This window comes from Talpa europaea (genome assembly GCF_964194135.1).
Source record: "Talpa europaea genome assembly, chromosome: 5".
NCBI classification, from domain to species: domain Eukaryota; kingdom Metazoa; phylum Chordata; class Mammalia; order Eulipotyphla; family Talpidae; genus Talpa; species Talpa europaea.
Window position 1 is genome coordinate 113,138,874 of NC_140071.1, and position 17,963 is coordinate 113,156,836.

Sequence of the window (17,963 nt, forward strand, 5' to 3'; positions counted from 1 at the left end):
AATTGTCAAAAATATGGAAACAACCAAGATTGCTTCAGTAGGTGAATGTGTAAGTAAACTGTGGCACATACAAGTAATGGAATATTATTCAGCACTAAAAATTATCAAGCCATGAAAAGACATGAAGAAAACTTTAAAACTTAATACTAAGAAGCCAATTCGAGAAGACTACCTGCTTTATAATCCCAACTATATGGTATTCTGGAAAAAGCAAAACTATGGAGACAACACAAAATCAGTGATTCACCATCCAATGTCTAACATATAATAACAATTAGACAAGCAAAATTAAAAAAGGCTAAATATGTGACCCATATTCATGATCATGATATCTCCCCTACCAGGTAAGTATATCATATTCTAAAGTAAAATTGTCAATAGAAGCTGATCCTGAGATTATTCAGGAGTTGACATTAACAGAGAATTTAAAGCAGCTACTATAAATATATTCAAGGATTTAAAAGAAGATGAATTGACAGATGGAGATTCTTAGTGGGGAAATAAAAACAGTAACAAAAAATAACCTAATGGAAACTCTAGAACTGAAAGATCAACAACAGGAATAAACTAATTGAATGGACTTAACAGCAGATGGGAGGTAACAGACTTGGGGAAGTTATACATCCATGGAAAAATATGCAGTTTGAAGAACAGAGAAACTATTGAAGATGAACACAGACTCATGGGCCTGAAGGGACACCATTAAGTGGACTAACATACATGTAACTGGAATCCTAGAAAGAAGAAAGGCATAGGACTGAAAAAAATTAAATAAATAATAGAAAAACTTATTTAAATTTTGAGGGAAGACATAAGTTTAAAGATCTCAGAAGTTCAGGAAATTTCAAAATGGGCAATTGCAAATAAAACCACACCAAGCATACTTGGGTACAATGTTAAAGTCTGTGGATAATACCTTGATATATTACATACAGGAGAATAGTAATATGACTGATGACTGATTTCTCATCAGAAACAGTGAAGGCTAGAAGCCTTTAAAATGCTTTATTGCTCCAAGGGTAAAGTCTCAGAATTCTATATTCAGCTAAAAAGAAACTATATTAGACAAATTTCTATGAAAATATTCCTAGCCTTTTCTATCATTTAACCTATGAGTGAGAGTCTCAGGAAGCTATGCAACTGAAAAGACAAGCAAACTCACCTGGACATTTTTTTTTTAAGATTTATTTATTTATGCATACAAGAATTAGGGTACAGGATAGTGGTGCGGGGGGGCGAGAGGATTCACCAGAGACAGAGTGGGGAGCAGAACAGGCAGATTGACTGAAATACACTGCTGAGGGGAGCAGCGGGCGAGACAGGAGAGGTCTGCTGTGCCATGTGGGTAGCTCCCTGGCCTGCTGGGGATTGAATTCGTGCTGCAGTGGCTGAGAATAGCTTCACAGTGCTGTGCTTAACCCCTTGTTGCAGCAGGGAGGAATTCATCTGGAGATCTTGAATAATTATGTAGAAAAAGAAACAAAACAGTACTTGTGCATGATGTGAATTGGTTTCACTTTTCTGTGGCTTATGAGTTTACTTCCACAATATTTGATATATGTGCTCTAAACACCTCAGTGTACATTTGAGGTTAGAGGATGAATCCTGTTTATAAAAATATGTAGTTTTAGAAATGCTGGGAAATGTGAAAAAGTATTAATTTTTACTACTTTTTAAACTACTAATTTACATTGCTAATTTTTTTAATTAATAGAAACTAGTTACCTGTAGAGTTCATGAACAATTGCAACTGGAGATGCTACATATCAGTAAATTTTACAAGAATATATTAACATGTGCAACTGTTAATAGGTGCTTTTTTTTTTTTATATAGGATCCAAATGAAGATACAGAATGGAATGAAATCCTAAGGGATTTTGGTATTCTTCCACCAAAAGAAGAGCCGAAAGATGAAATTGAAGAAATGGTTACACGTTTACAGGAAGAAGCAATGGGTATACTTGTGAATTTGCTGGGCTGGGTGAAGGGAAAGTCATAGCTATGATATTATATTTTCACATAGAGGGAGAAAGGGCATTGGAAATTGTTTAATATAGGGCCTCCTTGATGGCCTAGGGGTTAAGTCTTAGCTCTATTACCGCTACAGCCTGAGACAGATCCCCAGCCATGTAGGTGACCCACATGGCATAGCAGACTCCTCCTGTCTCACCCGCTGCTCCCCTCAGCAGTATATTTCAGTAGATCCACCTGTTCTGTTCCCCTCTTTGTCTCTGGTGAAGCTTCTCATCCCCCACACCCCAGTTCTTCCATGCATATATATATATATATATATATAATATATATATATATACACACTAGTTACCTGTAGAGTTCATGAACAATTGCAACTGGAGATGCTACATATCAGTAAATCTTTTAAATTAATAGAAATATTAATAAATATCACATGCTAGTTAATAACAGCTGAAATATCCTGGTATCTAACCTACCGAGCTTTTTCTTCCCACCACATTCTTCTAAAATGTAACTACCTACTCTTTTGATCATTTTACATAGTATGGGTTATTTGCCAAGATTTTAAATTAAGATAGCTACTTGGGAAAATCTGAATTTGTGGGATATAATTGATTTTTTACATCTGCTTCTAAATGTTACCTAGTAGTTCTATGAACTCTGAGGGAATAATAGTAATGTTACAGTTTTTCCAATATAAAGCTATTTTGTGACTGACTAGGTTTGTTTAAAGATATTCCTGGTCTCCATTTAACTAATATGTTGTTTTTCTAGTCTATTTTACAAATCATAAAGTCTATTTTACAAATAAATTGTCTATAATTTATTTTGTGTTAGTTAAACCATATGAAAAGATGACTCTTAAACAATTGAAGGAAGCTGAAGATGAATTTGATGATGAAGATATGAGAGCTATTGAAATATATAGGTACAGTAATTCATTTGGGTAACATGAGTTTAAATGAAGAAAATTGTAAGAATGAAACTAAAAAAAATTTTTCTTTTCAGAATATATTTTAAAGAACAAAATTATTTTTAAGTAACATTTTAAACTAATTTGCTTTATATAAGATAGTTTTCTCAGAATATTTTTACTTTGCTTAAGTAAAAACTTATTCAATAATATACAGTAAAATTTCTTCAAATTCCATATGAACAATGTGGAAAATATCAATAAAAGTCCAATAAAAAGAGGGTCATGATTTTCCTTCTTGCAAGATCTCTCTCAAGGGTTGCTATCATTTCTTTTTTTTTTTAATTTTTTTTTATAGAGGCATGTTTTATTTTTATTTATTTATTTGTTTGTTTGTTTGTTTTGTTTATACATGCACTGGGTACAGTCAGAAGCGCGGGAGGGTGAGAGAATTCACCAGAGCCAGAGCGGGGAGCAGAGCAGGCAGATGGACCGAAGTACACTGCTGAGGGGAGCAGCGGGCGGCAGGAGAGGTCTGCGCGCCATGCGGGACCCTCCTCAGGTGGCCGGGGAGCAGCCGGGGATCGAACCGGCGCTGCAGAGGCTGCGGGCAGCTTCGCAACCCAGTGCTCAACCGCTGCACCACCGGGGAGGCCCTGCTATCATTTCTTGAAGCATTAATTCCCATTCAGAAATAAATTCGTTTAGAATTACAGTAAATGCGTGTATTCTCTAACTTATCCTAACAGTAAAATCAGATAAAGTATTGCAAAAATAGAATGCTAAAGAAAAATATCCCTTATGAACAAAGACACAAAAAAGATCTTAACAAATTATCATCAAATTAAGTCCAGGGAATCCTTGGTGGCTCAGAGGTTAAGTCTCAGTGCTGTCAAGCTTTTGCCAGCCACTGCAGCATGAGTTTGATTCCGGTCAGGGAGTTAATCCACATTTGCAGCAGACCTCTCCTGTCTCATCCACTGCCCCCCTCAGCAGTGTATTTCAGTCAATCTGCCTGTTTTGTTCTCTACTCTGTCTCTGGTGAATTCTCTCACCCCCCACATCTCTGATCTGTGTCCCAGCTCTTATATGCATAAATAAATAAATATTTAAAAAAAAAAAAAAGACAAACCTTGCAAGCTGACCACAGATCTGAGGCATACAGCAAGGGAGATGGAGGGAGGGAGATCAAAATAGTGGTGCCACAAGGGACTATAGTGACGGATCATGGGTGCTATGGTTATAGAGAAACTACAGGGACTACATCTGAGGGAAAAAATCAAATCAAATACAAAAATGAACAACGATGTAAGAAAATTAGTTTTAAAAAATCACCCTTAATAAGAATATCAGCTAATTTTTCATCAAAAATTCTTGGAGATCAGAGGCATGGGCTGATACATTTAAAGTTCAGAAAGAATAAAACCTCTCAACCAAGAATTCTACATCTGGCAAAACTATGCTTCAGTGTGCTGGAGAAATTAAGATATTCCTAGATAAAAACTAAGTATGGTAGTTATTACTAGACTTACCCTCAAAAATTAGCTGAAGGAGCACTTCAGGGTGAAATTATTATTATTTTTAATGTTTATTTTATTTTTATTCATACAAGAGCTGGGGTACAGGTCAGAGGTGCAGGGGGGTGAGAGGATTGACCAGAGACATAGTGGGAACAGAACAGGCAGACTGACCGAAGTACACTGCTGAGGGGAGCAGCGGGTGAGTCAGGAGAGGTCTGCTGTGCCATGTGGGCTGCTCCCTGGCCGGAGATTGAACTCATGCTGCTGTGGCTGCGGTTAGCCTCATAGGTTGCATCTTAATCCCTTGTACCACCAAGGAGGCCCTTTAGGGTGAAATTAAAGGATGCCAGACAGTAGCTCAAAGCTGGAGAGTACAATTGCTAGAACATGCTTAGTATAAGAAACCTCCAAACTGTCTTACAAAGATTGTACCATTTTGTTTTTATTATTTTTATTTTTTTTTTATTTGGAAGGACAGGTTTAATAGGGTTAAGAGAAAGGGCAAGAGAGGGTCACCTGCGTAGTCACAGGTGGACAGGGAGCTGCCTTTTTTCCCTTTTTGCATCTTACCATCAACAAATGAGAGGTCTTGTTGCTTCACATTCTCACCAGCATTTGATATTGTCAGTGTTATAGATTTTGGCCATTGTAATAGGTGTGTAAAGTTCTTTTGTTAACTCTCACTATTCCAATGACATAGATTTGGAAACTCTTTTCATATTGTTTTATGGCCTGGTAAAGCTAAGCCCCGCATTCCCTGGCCCCTCAGGGCAACAAGCACAGCCTTCTAGGCTGGGGACAAATGAGGGACCAAAATCTGCCTAAGCCAGATACTGCCTAAGGCGGAGGGGGCAAGACCTACACAGTGCCATGGCCTGAACTCCACCATGACATTTAGAGAGAGGGGCCTATTAGGAAGGGGGTGGAGCTGAGTGGCCATTTGAGAGCCTTTAAGAGGGATCCCACATATATGGAGCTCTTTTTTTTTTAAGATTATTAATGCATACAAGAACTGGAGTACAGGCCAGAGGTGTGGGGGGTGAGAGGATTCACCAGAGACAGAGTGGGAAACAGAACAGACTGAAATACACTGACTGACTGAAATACACTGCTGAGGGGAGCAGTGGGCCAGATAGGAGAGGTCTGCTGTGCCATGTGGGTAGCACTCTGGTGGGCTGGGGATTGAATTTCTGCTGCAGAGGCTGCTGATAGCTTCACAGTATTGTGTTTAAACCCTTGCACCACCAGGGAGGCCCTATGCAGCTCTTGTCTTCAGAGCTGCTGCAGACATCAACCATTTCACTGGCTGGCAGGGGGGCAGGTCTCTGCCCTGGGAGATGGGAGAGCCTCAGCAGTGGCAGACCTCTGCCCCACCTAATTCCTGGAGATGTAGCTCTACGTGGCACCAGCTGATGGTATCTTGACCTATTCCCTCTCCTTCTACCCTGCTATTTCTCCCTCAGCAACTAAATCAAATATGTAAAATTTGAAAGTTTAACAGAGTTTTAAGGTTCTCTATGAACAAATAAACAGGTAACATCAAGTACTCACAGTGTCCAGGCACCATGCTTAGGAATTTACATGTACTATCTCATTTAATCACCAGCAATCTTGTGTAAGAAGGTATTAGTATATTCCCAGTTATGGTTGGGGAAATTGGAGCCTAGAGAGATTAAATAATTTATCCAAGTTTACATGGCTAGTAAGTGGTGGGGCTGGCATTTAAGCCCAGTTCAGTTTGACCTTAGCATCCAAGCTCCAAGCTCTCTCTACTTGCAATAAATTTATAACAACAAATTGCACATTTTCATAAAATCTTTGGGATGAAGGTCAGCTTAGAAACGTAGTTAAGGGCATGTAATGGGGATAGTAATAGTACCAACTTAATAATAGTTAAATTAGTTAACATAGTGCACTTAAAACAGTGCCTGGCAACATAGTAAGCCCTCAATAAATGTCAACTACTGTTACTAATATGTATATTTTCCCTTAGTAAGTATTTAATTTGCATGTGAGAATTGTTCTGCCAAATGTCTACATAAACTTTCCATATCAATAACTAAGACCTAGTCTTAATATAAAATAAATTTTAAAACCAAAAATAATGTAAGCCAATGTTACCACAATTAAAAAAAAACACCTAAAATTAAAAAATAAACGTTATAGTCAATAGCTAACTTCTTATACTTTATGATACCCAAGAAAACACAAATTCCTATGTAAAAGGGAAATTGGCATTATAAAACCATTAATAGTTATTCTATTATTCTTTAAAGTGTTTGATATGTACTGGCATTACATTCATTGCCCTAAATATGGGAATAGCATTAAGAATATAACAATTTCCTAATGTAATTTAATTTCATTTCTTAATTAGAGAAAAACGGTTACAGGAATGGAAAGCTCTTAAGAAAAAACAAAAGTTTGGGGAATTAAGAGAAATATCTGGAAATCAATATGTGAATGAAGTCACAAATGCAGAAACAGATGTGTGGGTTATAATTCATCTATACAGATCAAGGTAATTACTACAGCATTTTCTCAAAATACTAATATACTTATGCTTTAAAATACATGTTTCTGGTTTCAAGGTTTTAAATATAATGAAGACTACTCAAAAAATATAAACATATGCACACACATATATGTACAATGCATAAGCTTCAGGCATTAAATTAGGTATTTTAAGATATTTTCATGTCGAATTTAAGGAACTCATCACATTTTTTAGAAAAACAAACACTTATTGACAATTTTTTTAAAAGATTTATTTATTTATTTATACAAGCACTGGGTATAGTCAGAAGCGCTGGAGGGTGAGAGAATTCACCAGAGCCAGAGCAGGGAGCAGAACAGGCAGACTGACAAAGTACACTGCTGAGGGAGGCAGCTGGTGTGGCAGGAAAGGTCTGCGCACCATGTGGGACTCTCGCCCTGCGGCCGGGATCGAGCTGGTGCTATAGAGGCTGCAGGCATCTTTGCAGCCCAGCACTCAACTGCTGCGCCACCAGGGGAGACCCGACAATTAACTTTTAAAACAGATTATGGAAAATTTCAAACATAGAAAAACAGTGATAAAATGAACACCTGAAGTGCACATAGGGTAGATTCAACAATGATTATTTTGCCATATTTTTTATCACTTTATGTTTAAAGAATTTCAAAGTAAAGTATGCAAAGCATGACATTCTACTGCTAAGTATCTTTGTGTATGTCTTTAAAACATAAGGTCATCTTCTATTTAATCACAATTCCATTTCCTTACCTAGTATAATTAACAAGTCCTAAGAAATGCTAATATCCAGTCCTTACTCAAATGTTCATAACTGACTTCAAAATGTATTTTGTAAATATTTGTCTTTTTGAACAAGGTTCCAACCAGGAACATAAAGTGCCTTTGTAATATTTTACAAAATTAAATTACATAAGAAAATTATAATTTAAGTCTTTTTTGACAGAACAGCTTCCTCACACTCCCTTATACTGAAATAAAAGCAACACTGAAAAACAAAACAAAAATCTAACATTGAAAAAAAAAAACTAACACTAAAAAAACAAAATTTTAAAGTGCCTAGTTGTATTAAGCACACCCCAATGTCCTCTGGCTTCACCAGCCTATTATAACAATGATTGTGGAGAGGGGCCTTTACCCAACTGTGCCAAAGAGGAGTTGTGAGCTCCTAGAATTTTTAAAACTCTCATAACAAATCTCAGTAGTAGCCCTCTAGTCCTTTGGAGACCACATAAGATTTTCATGGTGAGCTCCCTTTGCCAGCAGGGATGACCTTGGGGAATGAAGACTGGAAACAAAGATATTTTGGACAATTTGTTGTAGTTCAGATAAGAAAGGAAAAGAGTAAGGCAATGGAGAGAGAAGATAGATATGAGAGGTAGAATCACAGTGACTTGACTACTGCTATTATTGGGGGAAAATATGTTCTGAGCTAATCCCATACAGGCTTTGTGGACCCCACCCCCACTCCAGACCAAGGCCATCAGGACATTGGGAAAGACAAATCCCGTCACCACCAAAGGGAAGGTGGCTGGGACCTGAGGGTGGAGTTAAGCAGCCAGGTTGGGTATAAAAACCAAACACGTGGGCCTTGGGGTCTCTATCTCTGTCTCCTTCCTCCTGGCTTCACGGCTCCTGGCTCGCGGCCAGCTCTCAGAGTGCCATTTGGGATTCCTGATCAGCAGATCGGGTAAGACGCATTTAAAACTTTGTCTCCCGTTTTTCTTCCTGAGCTGTACATTTCCTCATTTCCCCTTCCCTTGTAAATAAACCTTTCATTAACCTTTCGCGTGTGCCTGCAGTAGAGTACTGATAAGTCCTTTTAAGCGCGCGGGTGAGGACCCACAGTCAGGCACCCCGTTTTGTATCGGGGCTGCCCTATAACACTTAGACATGGTAAAGGAGAAGTGGGGGGGGGTTGGGCCTGAATGCCAAGCAGATTTTTTTTTCCGGCCAGATTGGAGGGGATATTGTAACAGGGTGGTCCCCAGGAAAGGGGGAGGTTCCCTGCCCCACCCAAGGGAGGGTGGAGCTGAGCAGGAAGAGGAGAAGCTGAAGAAGAGACTGAGGAAGGAGCAGAATGGAGCCAGAAGGAGACCTGGAGGAGGCTCATGGACCCTAGAGACACGTAAAGAAACTGTGCTTGTCTTTTGGTCGTGGACTGGGTAACACAGATGTGGGTGAGACCCGTGGGGAGGTGACAATGGCAGCTTTTATCTTGATGTTGATTTTGCTCTTTTCCTTCCGGGCTTGTCTGGTTGTTTGTGACCCTTTTCTGTGGGTCCCCACTGGAAGATGCTTTAGACTTGTAGCAGGCTTTGGGGCCTTGTTCTGGGCCGATCCCATATGGATGGAGTTTTACCCACGAGGGGACGGGTAACTTTGGGTGCTTGATTTAGAAACTAGACTCTTTGCCTTACCTGTATTGTTTCCTAGTTTTATTAAAGTTCCTTTTCATTAAAGTCTCCTATGTTTTGTGTTGATGCGGCGGATGGCAGAACCCATTTAGAATAGGCAGGTTTGCGGGGTTTGGGCTGCCCCTCTCCCTGTCCTATAACAATATGAAATTCATCATCTATTTATCAATATATCAGAATGGAAAAGATTGTCCAGTGAATGTGTGTAGAATGAGAGGAGAATCCAGAACAAAATCGCAAAGAACATCTCTATTGGAGGCATAAATAAAGGAAATCAAAGAAGTAAAAAGGAAATTAATAGAAAGCGTTATCACTAGAGTGAGAAACTTTGAAGAAGGAAGGTGACTGCACAGATTTTTATTATCTGGAAGGGAACAGAAGAAGAGAGTAGTTATTAGAAGGGAAGAGAGTTATCAAACACATTTTCCCCCCTTTATTAACAAATATATTTGTGTAAACTTGAGAAGGAAATATTGAGAAAACAGGAGAAAAGGGAAGCAGAATTACAGAGAAAGGCCTTGTCAGAAAAGCAAGGATTTGGGAAAAAATGAAAGGAATACTTTTGTAACACTTTGGTAAAACTGTCCGTGAGTGATAGTTTGAGGGACAAAGGGAACAAAGAATGAAGATAAGGGGAGATTAAGTGATACAGCAGGAAGAACTGCAGGTTTGGGTTAAACTTCCATTCAATTTTAATTTCTAGTAAGGAGTAGTTCTGGGTAACGGGGAGCCTCTAGACTGGCCCAGACTGAGATGTCAGTGAAAGGTGTGGGTGAATTTAGAGTTAGGAAAGTCAATGGAGTTTGAGACCAGCAACTCCTGATGTCATAGTTTAATGTGGAAATGTTAACAGGTGGGCTGAGGGGCATCCTTGGACCCCCAAACCTGACTTCTGTAAATGGGTTCTGCCATCTACCACATAAAGACAAAACATACTTAATACAAAAGAACGTCACTAGAAAAAAACTGTAACAGTCTTAGTGTGCATATCAGAGAGAGAGAGAAAGGAAAGAAAGGATATAGTTTCCCATTGCAACACCCAAAGTTACCCACCCCCTCATGGGTAAATGTCCAACCAAACAGCGTTGGCCCAAAGTAGGGCCACTGAGGCCTGAGAGCTTTCCACAAGTCTAAGGCACTTCCTGGTGGGGAACCTGAGGAAAGAGGCAGAGGGCACCAGACAAGTCTGGAAGGAAAGGAGCAGAATCAAATTCAAAGCCTGCCATTATCAGCCTCCCCATCAGTCTCACACCTTCCAAGTGTCTCTTTCCAAGTCCCAAACTGGGGCAAGTCCAAAACCCACAAAGAAGTGCAGCTTCTTCACTTTACTCCAACTTCTTCACTTATCTCTGCTGTTTGTGCCTCCTCCAAGTCTTCACCCTTCTAGTCCTTTCCAGCTTCCCATCAGTCGCTCAGCTCCACCCTTCAATAGGTGGTGCAGGGAAAATGGGGAACCTCCCCATTTTCGATTACACTGTTACAGAAATAAACCCACAATGATGACAAGAGTTGGAATTCTTTTGTTTCCCTAAGAATTGCCAAGAATTCTGAGATGTGTCCTATTTTTGCTTTGCTCGTTCTATGTCCTACAAACTGAATACTGGCTTGAATTAAGTGGATGTGGTCAGGGTGCAAAGGAAATCATCCCACAACCTTTTGAGTTTTTCTACATTGCCAAATAATCAAACAAGCCTTGGATGGACAGATAAGGAAAAAACCAAAAGGAGTTTTATATATGTTTACCTCCTGGATACATGTGAGAGACCCTACAAGACTAAGGAACTTGCCCACCACTGTAGCTTCAGACATCATCTTAAATAGCTTAGCTAAGACAGGGAAATTGGGGATGAAAGGTAAGGCCAATTCAGGTTAATGAAGAAGCACTGTAGATAAAGTTAACAGATTAAGTCTTGCCTTCTTTTGAAAAGAGATAAGCAGATTAGGTCTTTCCAGGACACACCCTTACAGATTGTCCTTTTTCAAAAGCAGCCTCCACCCAGTCTTTAGAACTCTTTCATACAGCACCTTTTTGCCAACAAGACATATTTTTGGGTAGCAGATTTTTTTTTCTCTATGTTAAGTAAGACGGTAAGTATCGAATTCCTATAGTAGCAAGCTTTATTCCCAGGCAATGATGATGTTTGTAATAAAAATAGAAGACGACACAATTCATCATTGCTAAAGGTAATAACTATCAGTTAGAGGATGCTAACTGATATACTCATTTAAAAGAATTAAAGATAAAACCTTTCTCTTGGAGATGTTTTATTTCTTTGTTAGACTGATATAACTAGTCTGATTTATAAAGATAATGTGTATATTATTTCTCTTTTTAGCATCCCAATGTGTTTGTTGGTTAACCAACATCTTAGTCTCCTAGCAAGAAAGTTTCCAGAAACTAAATTTGTTAAAGCCATCGTGAATAGCTGTATTCAACACTACCATGACAATTGTTTACCAACAATTTTTGTTTATAAAAATGGTCAGATAGAAGGCAAATTCATTGGAATTACAGAATGTGGAGGGATAAACCTTAAACTGGAAGGTAATTATGTTATATTAAATACTTGCTGATAAAAAATATAAAAACTTCCGAAAATATTATAAAAGTTTACTGCTATAAAATTTTTTCTTCTTGCTTCTAGCAGGCCTCCAGATTAATTTTCCTACATTAATACTCATACCACATACTTATTTAAATTCTTACTTGTTCCTGATCCCAAATAAATAAAAAATTCAGAATGCTCTGCTTGAGAATTTCAGCCCACCTATCCAACTACATTTCTTAGTACTTTCTACTGTTTATCCCAGTGAGGCTGGTCTTTACTTTCTATCCTAGACACACCTTACTCATTTATGCTTTTATACTTTCTTTTCTCTTTCCCTGTACGTGAAATAGCCTACTCTTCTTTATTCTCATAAACCTATCTGTTGTGGCTCTCCTCAGTTTTCATTTATCCAATTAAGTGATCCTAGACAATTTCATGCTCCACCTTCCTCTTCTCTACTGAATTTCTATAGCATATATTTTCTATACAACACATTTTTAATTTATCCGCATACTATCTGATTTTGTTGGTTAATCAATTCCCTTTGTTTCCCTAACAAGTACACAGACCATGCCTTCCACTATTTTCTTTCACAATACATAAGACTGTGTATTTTTACCTTCTTAAATTTTTTTTTACCCCTATCCTAATACCAGATCTTTGGCTTAGTTATTTCTTAAAATTGCTCTAATTCTACATTACTAAAATCTTTTTATTTTACCATCCAGGTTAAAAACATTATGAAAAGCTGTTCTCAACAGTTTTTCTTTCACTATCATTCCCTAAAACTGTTTTTGGTCTAATTTATGAGATTGCCATACTTTAATTTTTTCAGCATTTCCTTGTTTTCCTTCTCCTAGTTTCCAAGGGTTTATTTTTCAGCTTTAACATCATTTTAATAAAAAAAAGTAATACATAAGAAAACAAAGATATAGCAAACATTTATATAATCATTACCAAACATAACACTGTGAACATTTGTTCATGTTTGCTTCAACTGTTTGTTAGTTACTGTTGAAATAGCATTATAGATATAGCTAAAGTTACCTATATATTTTTTAAAGATTTATTTATTTTATGCATATAAGAGCTGGGGTGTAGGCCAGAGGTGTGAGGGGTGAGAGTATTCACTAGAGACAGAATGGGGAGCAGAACAGGTGGATCTACTGAAATACACTGCCTAGGAGAGGTCTGCTGTGCCATGTGTCAGTGGGTGCAGATAGCTTCATAGTGCTGAGACTAACCCATGTGCCACCAGGGAGTTACCTATATTTCTATTCCTAGTCCCATTTATCTCTCTGCATCTCTAGAGTTAATTACCATCATGAATAATGTGTTTTGTTTTCTTCCTATTTTTCTCTTTTCTTCCACTTGGGTCCATAGTGCATTATCATTGCACTCACTTTGAGGTCACTGATTTTAATCCTTCATTTGATCTATTTTACTTCCATAGCTTTCTCTAGAGTTCGTGATCTCATTTATCGAGCTCTTTATCTCTTGAATTTCTGTTCTTATTTAAATCTTCAATTTCTGTTTTCTGTTAATTGATTTTATTAGTTGATTCCCCCTTTCTGACCGCCCCCCAAATTCATCTCTTCGATTATCTTTTCTGAGTTGTTTTGTGTTCCTTGACTTGCCTTTCTGAGTTCTCTTATATAACTTTGACTTACCTTTCTTGAGTTTTCTTATCTCTGAGTTGCTTTATTATAGTAGTTCTGAACTCTATCTGATAGGGACATATAATTTTCCATCTTCTTGTGTTTGGAGTCTGGAGAGTTGTTCTTTACCTTGTGATATTTTAGTCTTTTGAGTATTTCCATATGCTATATTTTTTGTCTTCCCATTTTGCTACTCAAGGTCTACATATTTTATTATTGTTACGAATATCTTTAGTGTTTGTTTTTTCCCAAGCTCTTTGATTTGACTTTTTATAACATATTTTCAATCATTTTAAATAGATTAACCATAGTTTCCCTTCTAAGTATAACTTGCTGTATCCAGTTTGTATTTTGACATTGTAGTACTTTTACTGCCATCATGTTTATAAAAAACATGATCATTTCCACATTAATTTTATTAAAATTGACTTTTGTCTCATATAAACAAGAAATTTTTCTTTTTGGTTTTCTAAGCTTTTTATCTGATTTAATGATGGGTTTTTTGTTGCAGAACTTGAATGGAAACTAGCAGAAGTTGGAGCAATACAGACTGATTTAGAAGAAAACCCTAAAAAAGGCATTGTGGATGTAATGATATCTTCGATTAGAAACACTTCCATTTATGATGATACTAATAGTTCAAACAGTGATAATGATGATACCAAATAGAAATACATAATAAATAGTTTTAAAGTGTTTGTATACTGATTATTTGCTATTGCCTTTATAATCAATTATCGGAAAATTTATAGATATTATCTTATGTTCATTTTTATATTAGAATTATAGCTTGTCATTTCTGAAACCTTTAGATACTTCAGAATATTAATTTCCTTCAGCGAAACCAGAATTTGTACTGAACTCTTGATATTTTTCTGGGGGGGGTTATCCTTTTTCTGATTTGTGTTGGACAAAATCACAAATATTACAAGTCTTCTGTGTTGCCTCTCACTTCCAAAGAGAACCTGCAATTTCATTTAAGTTAGTAGATTTTAAAGTCTATTATACAGGTGTGTTGAATGAACATACCTAAATTTATGATAATATGCTTTTTCTGTGAAATCTGTTACCAATTAAAAAAAAATCACCCAATAGAAAAATGCAATTTAAAGATTATGAAAAGTACATAAGAAACATCTCCACTCATTGTTTTTAATAATTATTAAAAACAACTCACTATAGTTAGATTCAAACAGTAAAACATGTAAGTTTCTAAATCATGAGAATTATGAGGTTTATCTATGTTTTTATGGTAATCACAGAAAAATTCATTATAGAAAACAGAAAAATAGGGACACTGCAGATATTTTATGTTGGCTTTTAATAAACTACATAATAGTTCAGTAAGATTTTATTCTTCTATTTTGTATTGATGACACATTGTTCTGATTACGGCAGATTCACTGATATTTGTAAGAAAATCTAAACTAAGTTTAAATGCTTAGATTACAAAAATAAATTGGTGATAATTGAGACAGTTTAACATGAAGAATGTTTGCTGCTGTTGGGGGCCAGGCTGGGATCATAGAGGCTGCAGACAGTGATGAAGTGCAAGGAAAGTGGGATACAGATTTGAGAAAGGCATTGATAATTTATTTTACCAGCTAAGGTAAAATCAAATGCTCTAACTTTGGAAAGAATTAAGAAGCTCCTTTTCTTCTGAGTTAAAAATAAGGATATTTCAAAATACACATCTTGGGACTATAGTGAAGGAAATCTGAGAGGTATACCCAACAGTCTTTATTGTAGCATTATGCACAGATATAAAGTAATTAGTTATACTGGTCTAGCTCTTTAAATTCTCCTTGACAAATGGATGGATATATTCGTAATCCGGATGACAACTGTGGAAATGAAGAGAAAAAGATATGTTATTAAAAATTAAAATATAACTTTAAGGCCATTTAATGCATATAAATATGAACATTATTTTCTCCTCTAAAAGTTCTCCTTCAATGCAATCTTTTTTCATAGTAAATATGTATTTATTTTCTTTTTAAAGTTAAAATTAACAGAGTACTACTAGTAATTAAGATATCCAAATAAAAAGATATGTATTTCCCTTTTAATTCTTAACTAAAATCCACCAGGTGGCAGTAAGATTTTATCCACTAGCACAGTTCATGAAGACTTTAACCTTTTTAAAAAAATCATAAAATTAGGCCTCTCTGGTGGCGCAGCTGTTGAGCGCTGGGCTATGAAGCTGCCTGCAGCCTCTGCAGCAACGGTTCGATCCCTGGCCGCCGGGTGAGGGTCCCACAGGGCATGGCAGACCTCTCCTGTCTTGCCTACTGCTCCCCTCAGCAGTGTATTTCTGTTGATCTGCCTGTTCTGTTCAACACTGTTTCTGGTGAATCCTCTCACCCACCACACCTCTGGTCTGTCTCCCAGTTCTTATATGCATAAATAAATCTTAATAAAAAAATAAAAATCATAAAATTATAGCATGTTAGGGTGGCTGATTGTCATTCCAGCCTGGTTTCTCAAATTTCTCTCTCTTCCCTAGCAAGGACTCATACCTGTTAATAGTACTATTCATATGCTAGTTCATTTATATACTGTCATTTAAGTATGGTATAAATATTAGTTGAAATGTAGGGTACTTGATGTTTTTTATTGTGTTTCCCATCTTATTTAATAAATTTTATTTTATAGGATACAAACTTAAAAGATTTTTTTGAAATTGCCAATATTGAACTGTTTTTGACCCACAGAGTGGACATATATTTCAATATATTTTTCTTTATTCTCATTGCCAACCACATGCTCTTGAAAGTCCTTTCCCTACTTTATAGTGTCAAAGTGTGGCCCTAGAATCGGTATTCCCAGAGAGTTTGTTAGCCATGTAGAATCTCTTGCTCCACCCCAAACTGAATTGGAATTCAGTTTGAGTGCACTGAATCACTCAAGTGAATCACTTGCACTGAAGTGAAATCACACACTTGAGTGATTGAGCACCAACAGGTAGCAAATCCCTAAAGATGTTTTAAGCATATTCTTTAACGCTTACATTCTCCGTTACTAAAATCTTACTGCTTTAAAACTCTAATCTCAGTTCTAAGGGAAGCATCTATGACTAAGCTGATGGCTTAGGAAAGTGTTGTTTTTTTTATTGTGATGACAACTTTTAAGATCTTCTTTAATAACTTTCAAATATACAATACAATATTATTAGCTATAATCACCGTGTATGTTACACCCTCATAATGGTCTTTATTGTAGCATTATGCACAGCTATAATTAGTTATACTTCTAGCTCTTTAAATTCTCCTTGTAATGTAAGTTCACATCTTTGACCTTCACCCATTTTGCTGACCACTCAACCCCAATTCTAGGAATCATCACTATGAGTTCAGTTGTATGTTTCAATTTCCATGCAATAGTGAGAAAATATGGATGGTATTTGTATTTTTCTGTCTGATTTATTTCACTTAGCTTACTGCCCTCAGGTAAATAGACTCATGTTGTCCCATGTCAGAATTTCATAATGCTTATTCCTCTAAATTTGCAGATAAATACCCTGAAGCTCAGAGAAATTATTTAATTTGCTCAATGTCTCCAATTTGCCCAGTAGAATTTAAGTCTAAACTTTTAATTACAAGGTTCATAATGCCATCTCACATTATTGTACTTCCCTCCATTTAAAGGGATCTAGAAAGAATATGAATTTACTAAACCATAAAGTTTTCTTTAAAAATAAAACTTATATGGCCTCCCAGGTGGCGCAGCAGTTGAGCGCTGGGTTGCAAAGCTGCCCGCAGCCTCTGCAGCGCCGGTTCGATCCCCGGCTGCTCCCCGGCCACTGGAGGAGGGTCCCACATGGTGTGCAGACCTCTCCTGCCGCCCACTGCTTCCCTCAGCAGTGTACTTTCTGCCTGCTCTGCTCCCCGCTCTGGCTCTGGTGAATTCTCTCACCCTCTCATGCTTCTGACTATACCCAGTGCTTGTATAAATAAATAAATAAATCTTTAAAAAAATAAAAAATAAAACTTATATTCCCTATTTGCATATCTTAAACTTCCCATGTTCCAATTCACTTTTTTTTTTGTTTCAATTTACTTTAAATTATGGTGGTAAAAGTAGCAGTCAGTGAAAGAATGGTATCAGAGGTATTATGAAAAAAACAAGATTTTGTGACTGATGAGAATCTGAACAAACAGATGTAAGAATTATACAAAAAGGAATATAAATTAGTAATAGTCAACATTGAAATGTACTGGGTAGTATTTATGTACTCGGAACTATTATACTCTCTCCATCCTTTATCTAACTACCTACCTACCTATCTCCTATATATCTACTCTCAATTATCCTGAGATGGGATTGTTGTTATTATCAGTTTGCAGATGAGGAAACTCAAAAACAGAAATAACTTGCTGAAAGTCCTGCAGCTATTAGTGACAGGACTGGGATGTAAATC

At 36.9% G+C, this 17,963-nt stretch overlaps 1 protein-coding gene across 1 annotated transcript; it reads left to right on the forward strand.

Annotated features, from left to right (window-relative positions):
* Positions 1 to 1,840: 1,840 nt before the first annotated feature.
* On the forward strand, positions 1,841 to 14,212 carry PDCL2 (phosducin like 2; the record flags this gene model as incomplete). Its single annotated transcript, XM_084234248.1, has 5 exons — positions 1,841 to 1,955; positions 2,812 to 2,902; positions 6,785 to 6,928; positions 11,673 to 11,881; positions 14,055 to 14,212. The coding sequence occupies exons 1-5, from the start codon at positions 1,925 to 1,927 to the stop codon at positions 14,210 to 14,212; spliced, it is 633 nt and encodes a 210-aa protein (XP_084090374.1). The 5' UTR covers positions 1,841 to 1,924.
* Positions 14,213 to 17,963: the final 3,751 nt, after the last annotated feature.